This window comes from Mustela nigripes, chromosome 12 (genome assembly GCF_022355385.1).
Source record: "Mustela nigripes isolate SB6536 chromosome 12, MUSNIG.SB6536, whole genome shotgun sequence".
NCBI lineage: Eukaryota > Metazoa > Chordata > Mammalia > Carnivora > Mustelidae > Mustela > Mustela nigripes.
Genome location: NC_081568.1, coordinates 748,549 through 761,074, shown reverse-complemented (window position 1 = coordinate 761,074; position 12,526 = coordinate 748,549). Strand labels below are relative to the sequence as shown.

At 64.0% G+C, this 12,526-nt stretch overlaps 1 protein-coding gene across 1 annotated transcript in view; it reads left to right on the top strand.

The window, feature by feature from the left end:
* SLC6A3 (solute carrier family 6 member 3) overlaps nucleotides 1-12,252 on the top strand; it is a 33,291-nt gene extending 21,039 nt beyond the window's left edge. Inside the window, exons 8-14 of the mRNA XM_059416454.1 lie at nucleotides 1,884-1,996; nucleotides 3,115-3,243; nucleotides 3,925-4,024; nucleotides 6,330-6,430; nucleotides 7,615-7,782; nucleotides 8,666-8,737; nucleotides 11,907-12,252. Coding sequence (XP_059272437.1) covers nucleotides 1,884-1,996; nucleotides 3,115-3,243; nucleotides 3,925-4,024; nucleotides 6,330-6,430; nucleotides 7,615-7,782; nucleotides 8,666-8,737; nucleotides 11,907-11,930 — 707 coding nt within the window. The 3' untranslated portion in view covers nucleotides 11,931-12,252. The remainder of the gene's footprint in view (nucleotides 1-1,883; nucleotides 1,997-3,114; nucleotides 3,244-3,924; nucleotides 4,025-6,329; nucleotides 6,431-7,614; nucleotides 7,783-8,665; nucleotides 8,738-11,906) is intronic.
* Nucleotides 12,253-12,526: the final 274 nt, after the last annotated feature.

The following is a 12,526-nucleotide window of genomic DNA, read 5'->3' as shown; positions in this document are numbered from 1 at the left end:
CTCGTGGGGCTGCTCGGTCCTCGTGCGTGGGAGGAACGCCGTGGCACTGGGCCAGTCCAGGACCCCGGGGTCTCCTGGGATCACCGCAAGCCCCGGCCTGCGTCAGATCCTTCTGGGGGTAGGCAGGGAGGGCTCTTCCCCTGAGTCTGTCCTCGATCCCCCACTCTCGCTGAAAAGGCCCCTCGTCTCCTGGGGCTGCCTCAGGCTCAGGAGAGCCCACGTGGGTGTCACTGACTCATCTCCTCCTGAGTCTTTTTACTTCTGAGTGGGGGCCAGCCGGCTGCTCAGCGAGGGGCCGAGGGGAGGAGCGGGCCGCCCGGCCCGTGCGCACCGCCCGTAGCCTCCATGTGACTCTTGGCTCTTGCGCGCTGAGCCTTTGGACCCCACTTTGGAAGTAGGAAGCAGAGGTCCAGCCCCCCGGGACTGGTGGGGAAAGCAGGGGCTGGGCGCGTGTGCTTCCTAAGTCCGCATTCTTGCCTCCAGGAAAAAAATCCAATAAAAGCAGGAGAATGGGAACATAAAGCAAATAAATACAGAGCAGTGAAATTTACTCGCTGCTGCATTTATGCATTTCCCGTGCTTCTGCCCTTTTTTACGATAAATAGCAGCGGCTTACGAAAACTCTATTAGCCCTGGAAGTGGAGTGAGCGTCTTCTGTGCATTTCCGCGACCAGTAAAGTAAATGTCATTTACAGCTCTAATTCTCAAGAAAACAGGGTGAAATGTTAGCTCAGGTACGGAACTGAAGGGCGAGGACACTGACCTCACGTTCCAGGGAGCCGACCCGCCTCTTCCCGGGTCTGCGGCTCGTGGCAGCGAGGCTTCGGACCGTCCGGAACGTGCGGGGACGGTGCCCCTTGCCTGTGGGCAGGAACTGCGGAGAGCCCAGGCCTGAGCTCGGCCCCGGGGCTCTGCTCTGCTCTCTGCAAAGATCCCTCAAAGCCCCGATCCCACTGACTGGCTCCCGCCGCGGCCCCACTGAGTGCAGAGAGGTTGGGGAAGCTCCGTCCTCGTGCGTAACGGCGGGGGAGGCCGTGCGAGTGACTTACGCAGGCCCATCTTTTAAAAGTGACCCTGAGACGGATTCCAGCTTCCGGTGGGAATGTTTTTGCTTTGGGGTCATCACAGCCAAATGGCCGCGAGTCCGGCGGAGGCCCGCACGGCCTTCAGCCCCACCCCCTCGCCCCCTCCGGCCCACGGCCCCCGAGCCCACCCAGACCCCACGGCAGGGCGAGGAGCGGCGCACCTTTCAGCGTGCCTGTCTTCCACGCAGCGGCCCTGTTCCCCGTGTCCCAGCAGGAAATGGTCCCAGGGAGCGGCCGCATGCACAGAAACCTGCCCCTTTCCCGCACTCGCGGAGCCGAGCATTTCCGTGTTCTTCATGTGGTTCTTAAAGATCAGACGCAGAGTAATTACTGGCACGGAAAAATATTCACGGATTGCTAAGTGCACCTCAGTGCGTGTGTGCGTGCATGTGTCCGCACAGATGTGTACACGTGTCAGCCTGTGTGCGCGCGTGTGTACGTGTGTGGGCGCACGCGTGTGTCTATCACGTGCAGAGAACAGACCAGGAGGTCTGCGGGAGGTTGTCCAGGGTGGCGGGCAGGTGCCCCCCCCACCGCCCTCCTCTGGGTTGGTTCCACCCCCACCACCCCCGGCCCCCACAGCCCTACACAGACCAGAAGGGCCCAGAGAAACAAGGTGCGGGCCTCCAGCTGACATCAGCTTTCCATTACCTGGAGTCCCGGGCCCGGTGTCCCCTGCGTTCCCCGGAGAGAGGACTCCTCCAGGAGGGCAGGCGCCGGCAGGGGATGGTCATCTCCCCACGGGGAGTGCGGGGAGTGGAGGCTGTGGGCGGCGGTAACAGGACGACCCGTCTGCAGGGCCCGGGCTGATCTTCATCATCTACCCAGAGGCGCTGGCCACGCTCCCGCTGTCCTCGGCCTGGGCCGTCATTTTCTTCATCATGCTGCTCACCCTGGGGATCGACAGCGCCGTGAGTGACCTTGGCACCTCGCACACCAGGGGGCCTGTGCAGAATGGCCTCGCCCCTCCCCACCATCCTCACGGGGCAGGCAAACCCAGGCGACCCCAAGGGCGGGGGGCCCGCATGGTGGGAGGAGGGGCCCCACGAGTGCTCGGGGCCCTCCCTGGGTGGGGTGTTGGACCAAACCCTCTTTCTTCCCTCGGGGCAGCCACCGTGCCCTCTGCCCAGGTCACCACAGACCCTGACATGCGCACACAGGCCAGTAGTGGGAGGGCAGCGCAGGGAACGTGGTGAGGACTGCCCAGAGCCAGGGCCAGTCCCTCCGGCTTTCCTTGACCCCAGAGCCCCCAGGAGGGACGGCTGCGCCCACAGCGGGCCAGCAAAGGCTCCGGCCGCAGCCCAAGCCCCGCCCACTGAGTATCCCGGGCGCGGCCCTCTGGGTGTGCGTGTGCTCCCGGCGCATGTGCCTGACTGTGGGGCAGTGAGCTGGGGAAGCAGAATGCGGGCTTCCTCGGACTCCTGGGCCCCCACCGCCTGCTCAGGACCAACAGCTGAGACCTCAGGGCCCCCGTGAGTGTCCATGGGTACCCTGTCCCCCGGAGCTTCCCGGAAAGTGTAGAGAACCACACATCCCACGCCCTGGTCCTTGGCTCTCATCTCCCAGGCAGCCTGGTCAACGGCTGCTGGGGGGCGTGGCCCTGGACCACACATCTGCCTGGGATGAGTCCCACGAACAGCACGTCCTAGAGGAGGAGGGCAAGGAGGGTCACCACGCAGGGCAGGAGGCGTGGAGGACCCCTCGCGGCAACACTCAGAGTCAGGAAGGCTGCGCCCAGGGCCCTGCCAGGTCCTCCCCAAGAGCAGACAAAGGCGCTGCTGCGTTTGGGGGTGGCGGGCCGGGGTTTTGTGCCACGTTACTGACGTGGGCTGCAGGGCTGCTGAGCACATCCTGTCGGGGATGGCATCCACCCCGGGTCCCTGCTCCAGTGGCCGAGGGCTTGCACGCAGGGCCCCTATGCCCCAGACGCCGTGCGGCCCCCACTCGCGTCCATGCCCAGGCTGTCAGGCCACTGGGCCGGACACAAAGCGCGCCCCGCCCCGCAGCGCCCCTGCTCTGTTGGCCGCAGATGGGCGGAATGGAGTCGGTGATCACCGGGCTGGTCGACGAGTTCCAGCTGCTGCGCCGGCACCGGGAGCTCTTCACCCTCTTCGTCGTCCTGGCCACCTTCCTCCTCTCGCTCTTCTGCGTCACCAACGTACGTACCAGCACTCGCTGCGCCGGGCGAGGTCGCGGCAGCATTTGGGTCGGGCAGCCCGGCCGGCACTGAGCGCAGCGGACTGTGACTTGTAATGACATGCTAATGACATGCTAATGATATGCCAGTGATATGCTAATGCTGTGTGGGTCGCCGTGGTCGCGTGTGGGACTGTGTGGTCGCACAGGGTAGCCGTGGTCACCAGGAGCAGCTGTGGCCACATGTGGCATAGCCATGGTCCATGGTCCTTTTGCTCCCGGACAGCCCCCTTGGAAGCAGCCTGGGCTGAGCACCTCCCTGTTGGGTCTGTGGGGCCAGCCCCTGACCCTGAGGAGAAGGGCTGGGCCACCTTCCCTCCCACAGAGTCACTCCCAAGTTTGGCTGCTCCAATTTTTATTGCTTTCACCTCTGGTTGCAGCCGGAGTGCGGGGGTGAGGGGGGGGGGGGACAGGAGAGGCCCTTCCCATTCCCGTGCAAAAGGCACATCTGTGAGAAGCTGGGTGTGGACTGAATTCCGGCGGCTCCTATCGGACTCTATGGGGAGTAAGATAGACTATGTCTGTGAACTGGGTCCAGTTTAAACTGGGCCTGGCGTCTCCTTGGGGAGAGCATCTCTCTGGGCTCCCCAGGGAGGCATGCTGTGCCCAGCACCCCGAGTTCAGCGGGCACCCCCTCTTCCAGGGCGGCATCTATGTCTTCACGCTGCTGGACCACTTTGCGGCCGGCACGTCCATCCTCTTCGGAGTGCTCGTCGAGGCCATCGGGGTGGCCTGGTTCTACGGTAAGGGCGAAGTGGCTCTCTGGGGCCGGGGTGCGTCCACAGGGAGCAGACCCAGCCGCGGTGCCGTCGCTGTGACCAATCGGTAGCGTCCTTGCGCGGTCCCTGTGCTGTCTCCTTCCTGACGCGTCGGCTCCGGGAAGCTTCGAGCGGTGGCTGCCACGGCACCGCAAGGACAGGAGGCTGGAGAGGGTCTGCTTCACCGCGTCAATGAGCACAGTTAGCCAGGGCATGCCAAGATGCTTACCCTGGTCAGCACTGTTCCGTGTAGCCACCCGATTGTGCCGGGCCCACGGCCTCGTGGTCGCTGTGGGAGAATGGCTCATGGAGGCCAGTGGAGGGGAGGTCCCTGCCGTCCACCCGGAAACAGGCCTGTTCCTCATTGGGGACCAGGACCAGCAACGCAGTTCACAAGGCGGAGGCGGATTGGCACACTTCACGGCGCCTCGGCTCACACGCCAGCTCCTCACAGGGGCAGAGCCTCTGCTGTCTCCGCCACCGCTGGCTCCTGAGTTAGAACGCGGAACTCCTCTGGCGGGTGGCCAGCTCCCAGGCTAGACGGGGCCGCCTGCCGCCACTAGGGGCCACTTGGGGGCCATTCTGTGCCCCCAAGTCGTCCTGGGTACTGTGACTGCCGTGGGCCCCTGAGCTGGAGAAGGCCCTGTTCCTTCCCCGCGTGCTGACCCGCTGCGCCGCAAGGAGAGAGCACCGGCCCCGGCCCCTCCGGACAGCCGGCAGGGACAGCTCTGGGAACGGGCGCACCCCTCCCTGGCTGGGAGCCCCGGCCCAGAGCTCACAGCCTGCTGTGCTGTGCCGGGTCCCCCACCCCCCCGTGGGAACCCTAGTGTCATGCCGGACGCACGGCCTCTGCCTCGGGGCCATGGGCAACGTGGCCTGAAGAAGCATGTCAGCTTCGAGAGGCTGCCCTGACATACAGCTCGTGTTTTTGGAACAGATTTTCAATTCTAGTTTCTTTTGTACAGGAAAGGGAGATATTGCATTCTGTGCTTTTATTAGCACCTGGAATTAATACTTGATCCTTTAGAATGGGGCTCTCTCCCCTGTCCCCAAAGGAAACCCCCCAGTGAAAGAGAGGACGTGCCCCAAATGCGTCCCTCGGTCATGAGCCTGGCACTGGTGGGAGACGCCGGCGACCGCCGCTCCCCAGACCCTCGGGGGACGGAGGCCACATCATTTCCCCAAATGGCCATTCCCATCCCTGACCCAAACGCAGTCTGTGTTTCTTGCACGATGCATCAGAGTGTGTCAGGCTCCCTGTGCACCAAGGGTCCCTGATGGTCTTCGAGCCAACAGCCCAGCGCCCAGAGGGGCCGTGGACTGCCCTGACTGCTCGTGGGGCCGAGTCCAGAGGGGTCCAGGGGCTGGCCTTGGGTTCACCCTTCTCCCTTCTAGTGCGCCCCTGGTCCATCTCCATGTCCAGGGTTCCGATGATGGGGTTGATGTGCACAGAGGGAATCCTGAATAGAAGGGTCTTCCTGACGGGTCCCCAGTGTGACACCCGCAAGACTCACCCAGGGCTCAGTGGACCAGCTGTAGTCGTCTGAGCCGAAGCCAGGCCAGACTTGTAGTGGGAGAAATCACCGGTGAGATGTCCTAGAGCAAGGGCCAGTACACTGAGCTTCTAGAAGTAGCTCTCCTTCAGAAGTACCAATGCCAAGTCCAGCCTGGAACACTGTCCAGCCTTGAAAGGAAGGACACTCTGACACCTGCCAGGACACAGGGGAGTCTTGAGAACACCATGCTGAGTGAGATAAGCCAGTCGTAACAGGACAAACCCCATAGGACTGCACGCCCGGGAGACAGAATGTGACAGTGTGGTGTGCTGGTGTGACTGCGGCCGCAGCGGGGCGGGGGAGGGGAGTGTCAGCGCTGCCCAGTGATGACGCTTCTGTACGGTTCTAGCCAGGACCGGCCCATGGTGGTGACGGTCGTACAGCAGTATGAGTCGGTGCCTCTGAGCACCACACGTAAAAATGGCTCAAATGGTAACTTTGTATGTCATGTGCATTTCACCAGAATTTTTTTAAAGAGAAAAAACAGTAGTTCCGGCGGAGGGGAGACAGGACAGCCCAGGGCATGACAGGAAGGGCTGTGGGAGGAGGAGGAGGGAGAGAGGGCAGGGCGCTGGGGGCACATGACAGTTGAGGTGTGGCCGCAGTGAACACGCATGGGGACCCGGCCAGCAGGCCCCCAGGGAGGTCTGGCGGGGAGGAGCTACAGGAAGTAGGGGAGGACCCGGGGTGGGCTGGGCACCGTCCTGACTGGCCGCGCGGCTCCTGCACCGCAGGCGTGAGGCAGTTCAGCGAGGACATCAAGCAGATGACCGGGCAGCGGCCCAGCCTGTACTGGAGGCTGTGCTGGAAGTTTGTCAGCCCCTGCTTCCTCCTGGTAAGTACCCCCCGACCACCCAGGTCCCCCGAGGCCGCACACACCGGGCTCTCTGCTCCTGTGCGGCTGGGGAGGGGGCTGTCCCTTACAATCCTCCGTGGTCCCGGGAAGGTGGCCCCCACCCTCTGGACCTGCTGAGAAACCTCACAGGGGACCCGCGGGGATTCTACCCCATGCCTCACAGCTCTGCCACGGAGGGAGGCCAGAGCTGAGCATGGCCAGCGGCCAGTGGCTGGCTCCTCCCCTGAGGACAGTCATGGAATTGAGACTTCTAGGGGCAGGGGGGCTTGAGGACTCGAATGACAAAAACAGGAGTGACTCAGATGCTGTCACAGCACAGCCACTGAGAGCCCGTCTGCTAGCCACCTGGCGCTTCTCCTTGGGGCCATGGGCTTCTCCCCTGGGCCAAGGCTGCCGGCCACCGGCCTCATTAGAACAGGGCCACTCAGATCCCCTTACCATGGCCCACAGCTGCTTCCCGCCGACATCAGCAGACACTGTCCTCGTGTGGCTCACAGAGCCTGATGTGTCCTGCCCAATCTGGACAGGTGACCCCAGGGGCCGTTCAAGGACTGTCCTGCTCTGAGCAGAGAGCTGCAGGAGCTACTCACAGAGATGCACGTCTCCCTGACCCCCGGCATGTCTGGGACCAGCAACAGATGAGGGGTTTGCTGTCCTGCGCCTGCCAGCTAGTGAGAGGCAGAGACAGAGACAGAGACAGAGATGGAGACAGACAGAGATGGAGACCAACGAGACAGAGAGACGGAGAGACAGAGACAGATGGAGAAGCAGACACAGAGACAGAGAGGCAGGCAGGCAGGGGGGGAGGGAGCCGGAGCCCCGCGGCTGCCATGACCCGCAGTGTCTCCCTGAGCTGAGCCCGGACACTCGGGTGCTCCCGAGGCCCACCCCACGCCTGGGGCCTGCCTCCAGCACGTCCAGGCCCGCTGTGCTCGGAGGGATGAGGGGCTGGTGTGGACGTCGGAGAAGCCAGGCGGGGTCTCCCCGGGATGACCTCCCGGGAGGCACCGTACACGGGGCTGGGCGTGGGCCATGGGCATCCCCGGCCCCGCCTGCAGGACGCGGAGCCCAGAGCGGGCCGCGTCGGGGAGACCCTCCGGGCGAACCGGGCGCCGGGTCCCATCTGCCCGCCGCTGAGAGCCGCCCTCCGCCCTCGGTTACAGTTTGTGGTCGTGGTGAGCATCGTGACCTTCAGGCCCCCGCACTACGGAGCCTACGTCTTCCCCGAGTGGGCCAACGCGCTGGGCTGGGCCATCGCCACGTCGTCCATGTCCATGGTGCCCATCTACGCCGCCTACAAGTTCTGCAGCCTGCCCGGCTCCCTGCGGGAGGTGCGTGCGCGGGCCTGCCCCGCCCCGGCCGCCGGGACCCCGCAGCGCAGGCGGGCGGGCGCCCACGCGGCTCGGACCGGCGGGGAGGGCCGGCGGGGGCAGCGGCCGCGGTGGAGCAGGGGCCGGCGGCAGGGGCGGGCCGGGCCGGGCCGGGGCGGGCCGGGCCGGGCCGGGCCTGGCGGGGCCTGCGTGCGCGTCCTCCCGCGCGAGGCCGTGCGCGCCTGCCCGTCTGCGCTCACGCGTGCTCCTCCGGCTGCGGCGGGCGGGCAGCGGCGCGGGCGAGGCCGCGTGGACGGGGGCGGCGGGGGCCGGTCCCCAGGACACCGCTTCTCCCCCCCCCCCCCCGCACCGGCCTCCCTGGAAGGAGCGCCCCGCACACCCCCGTGTTTCCCGGGACCGCACCCTGGTCCCGGGCGGCACCCGCGGCTCCCCCGCACCCCGCGGTGCTCGGCGGTCAGGCCGGGCCTGGGCCGGCGGGGTCCCAGGGGCTCCAGGGAAGGCGGGACGGGGGGAGCCCCCGCAAAGCAGGCCGCACCACGCAGTGGGGACCCCCCTCCCACGCCTCTCCATGGCCGCAGGGCCCAGCCGAGGCCCCTGGGGTGGGGGGACAGGAGGCGCGGCCTGCAGCCCGAGGGGCCGGACTCTAAGCCAGCCCCCCGCCCCAGGGTCCCCTGGCCTCGAGACTCCCGGGGGCCTGCGTGCCGGGCACCCTTGCTCAGAGCCGGGGCAAGCGTGCCGCAGGGACAGCGGCTTGTCCTCCCTGCGCTGAGCTCGGCCGCAAGGTTTGGGGAGGCCCAGCCCTGCCCCCAGCTTCTGACCGCCGTCAGCAGGGGCCCGGCCTCGCGGAGCGCACTGCTGCCCGCGGCCTGTCCTTCTCTTCCAGAAACTGGCCTACGCCATCACCCCGGAGCAGGAGCGGGAGCTGGTGGACAGCGGGGAGGTGCGTCAGTTCAGGGTGAGTGCGGACCGACCGGACTCAGAGGCCTGACCCAAGCCCCTAGGCCGTGGGCCCCTGCGGGCCACATGGCTGCGCTGGGGAAGGCAGGAGAATGCTTGTGCGCCTGTCCCAGGGGCCGCCTGGGGCCACCCTCCGGGGACCCCTGAACGGATGGGGGGCACACAGTAGGCAGAATGAGAAAGCTTGGGAGAAAGAGGAAGCAGAAGGGGGAGAGGCTTGAAGCGGAGGAGAGGGCCCGAAACAGCTCTGCGCCTTGCCCTCACGGGGTTGGGGTGCTGGGGTGCTCTGTCAGACCCTGGCCCCAGGGGTCACTCAGGCTGCTGCAGTCTGTTGGGGTGGGGGCTGCAGAGAGCCGGGAGGCCAGGGACCTCCAGTGGGAGAGGGTGCAGGTCTCACCAGGCCTGTGGTGGGATTGGGTCCAAGCCTTCCTTGGATCTCCTCGCTTGTACTTACGCTAACTGCCCAAATGAGAGCTTAGGCCTCTCGTTCTCAAGCTCTCTTCTTTCCCAGTAGAAGCTCTCAAGGCCTTGTCTGGGGCGCAGCGGCCACACTTAGCACAGCCTTGTCCTTATGCTTTGGTGTTAAGGGTATTTTAGTTTTCATGTGATTTCGTCCACCCGTGAGTTGCTTGAAGTTTGCTTGCAAATCCCGAAATCTATGGGGATGTTTCGTGGATGTTTGGTGGATCAGTGTCTGCTATGATTGCATCGGGTCACCTGCTCTTGGGGGCACATGAGGACTTCGGAGTGGCAGAGCCCCTGACCCACCATGGCAGACGGGACGCACTTCTGTGGACGCGCGTGTGGCCTGTACTTGATGACACGCTCCTCCATGCGCCTGTCACGTTGCGCTGGTGGCCTTGCCGCTCAGATGGAGCAGCGCGTCACTGACTTCAGCTCTGCTTCCGGTGAGAACTGGGAGGGGTTTGCAGGTTGTCGCGAACTTGTCCAGGTACTCCCCCATCACCCCCCCAGTTTTTTGCTTTATATATGGTGCGGCTGCTTTCCGGGATGACCACCCGTCTGGGATGGCCGCGTCTCCCCTGGGACCTCACACAGCGGCTCTCCCTCGCGCTGCTCTTGCGCTGGCAGTCCTCTGGTCTGGCACGGTACTTGCAGCAGGTGACACCCCCTGAGCTTGCCAGAAGCACCTTCTACAGTGTTTCCGTGTTCGCCTTTGCCACGATCTCAGAACGCAGCCCTCTTCGGCAGAGCTGGTACACGCCTGGGACTTTGTACTGACAAAGATGAGTCCCTTTACGTCTGTTGTGATTATTGCTATTTTCAGCTTGATTCTATGCTTTTTAACTCTGTTTGCCCCATTTTTAATGTGTACTTTTCTCCTTCCTTACCTTTTTACGGATTGCTCTTTGGGGGATTTGCTTCTCACCACTTTGTAAACGTTTTCTCTCTGTTTGGAGTTTACAGACTCATGTACTGGCTTACAGACCTGTACGTCACTCCTTTACAGTTATCTTTGGAATTGTGACATACGTGCCTCCCTTTGCATGCATGAAGTGACACCGTATCTCAACCCCGTCCTGAATGTCACAAGGGCTTAGGACTCCTCCCGCAGGTGATCACGCTGTTAGTGCCCAGTGCTCCATTTCTCCTTTCTAACCCACAAACTAGGCACTGTTACAATTATGCTCTGTCCCTGGGTTAACGTGCACGAGACTGCTTAGTTCTCCACCCGACTTTCTGACATCTACGTCTCTGAGCATCATTTTCTGGCTTTAACATCAAACATCCTTCAGACTTTCCTTTAAGGAGATCTCTCGATCGACTTCCCCACTCTTGTGTGTCCAGAAATGTCTTCATTTGGTCCCTCTCAGGAAGGAGAGTCTCAACCGCTGTCTCTGGCGCCGTGAGACCGCACGTTCTCGTGTGTTCTTGCTGGCCTCTCGGCTGCCGCTTGGAGACCGTGCCTGTGTCCGGGGTCTGCACGTCCACGTGTTTTGTCTGTCTGGGGAACGTGGCAGTCGTGCCTCGCAACCTTGTCTCCTGCGCAGCTCCCCTCGGGGCTCTGCTGTGCGACACTTGCCCTGCCCTTGGGTTCTCGCACTCTCTCAGGAGTTGGGTGAAGGTGGTGACTCGGGTGCACCGTTGTGCAACAGCTTCTTGTCAGTGCACACACAGCCGCTTTGAGTCCTTTATCTAAAAATCACACCGTTCCCGCTGCCCGCGCAGAAGTTCACGCTGATCCCGTGCCGGACCTGAGGCTCCCCCACCCACCCCCAAGGCAAACGCTCTCCTGCTCTGGTCCGGGTCTTCCGCGTGCCCCCTGCCCCCTCGTCTCCTTGCGTCCGGAGATACTTCTGTGTTCCCGAAATTCGATCGGTCTGCAGTGGGGCGTCCCCATGGAGCTCCGGCCCACCTGCGTGCCCTACATGGCCCTGCTGGGCGGGGGCTGCCCGCCCGCTGCGGCCCCTGGGGAGCCCAGCCCCGGGTCTCCCGGAGACCGGGGCAGCCGTGTGCTGGCCGCAGGGGATCGGACCGCTTCCACCCCGGGCGTAGCTGTTTCGGGGCAGGGCCTGTGGCGCTCGGTCTGAAGCGTTCACCCTTGGTTCTCACTGTTTGGTGTGACCGTAGGGCTCGCGCTCAGAGCCCCATAGAAGCGACAGCCGCACGGCAGTGGCAGATGGGGGCAGCCACAGGTGCCGGCGACCTCCACACCCGCGTTGGTCGCTCACCTCCCCGAGCGGTGAGCATGGCCTCCCTGGCGTGCCTGGAAGCTCATGCCAAGTGAGATACAAGCCTTGCCCTGAGGTGGGAGCAGAGGCCCCAGGGAGGCAGCAGAAAGGGGCCTCGGGCCACCCCTGGTCTGCCGGCACCCCCCCCACGCCCCCGTCTGTCCTGCCTCAGATGTGCCCCTGCCCCCAGGCCGTGGTAGCTGCTCCCGGCCGGCCCTCGCAGCAGCAGTGCTCTCTGCTCTGTGCCCGCAGACCTGCTCGTAGGCATCTGCACAGGCTGACGGTCGTTCGCGTCTACGTATTTAACTTAAGGGTGTGTGCGTGAGGCGGGTTTCTGGAAGGTTCACATGGGCATCAGACCTGAGCTTCCTGGGCTGCACGGCGTCTCCGGGAACTTGTCGGGTCGGCAGCGGGAGCCGCCTGGAACCAGGTAGCCCCCTGCTTTGCTTCTGAAGAAACCTGTTTCCTTCCTAGCTTCGCCACTGGCTCCTGGTGTAGCCGGCGGGCAGGGGACCCGGACGGCTGCCGCAGCGCAGGAGAGACGCCCGCAGAGAAGAGACCCCGAGCTGAGAGGGAACGGCGGGGCCGCCGGCTGCGGGACTCCTGTCTCCGAGAACCGCACGGAGCCTCTGCCTCCCGGCTCCGTGCGCCCTTCCTTTGCCACCAGGAGAGGACTGGCCGTCGTGCTTGTCTCTGTGACCACGTAACATAGATCCATGCCCCTTCCTGCAGGTAGATGCCGTCCGTCCGTCCGTGTTCTGTTTGTGCCAAGCCCACTGCCTCCCCCGCCGGCTGCCCCTGAGTGCGGGTCTTGCTGTCACCCGCGTGCTGAGAAGACAAGTGGTGATCGCGGCAGCGGACAGCCCAGGGCTCGTGACTTCCTGGGTATTTTATTTTGCTCCAACTAGAAGAGCCACATGTCTTATGTTGCCTAATTGTGTAGAAGGTGCCCTGGGGAAACCACAAAAGGCAATAAAGTGGGGCCACCACGTGTCCCCACACCATGCGCCTCGTGTGCGCAGAACCTGCCCAGGGTCCCAGTGTATGTGACGGGGACGCTCTGTACTTCCTTCTAGCGGACAGAAACACAACGG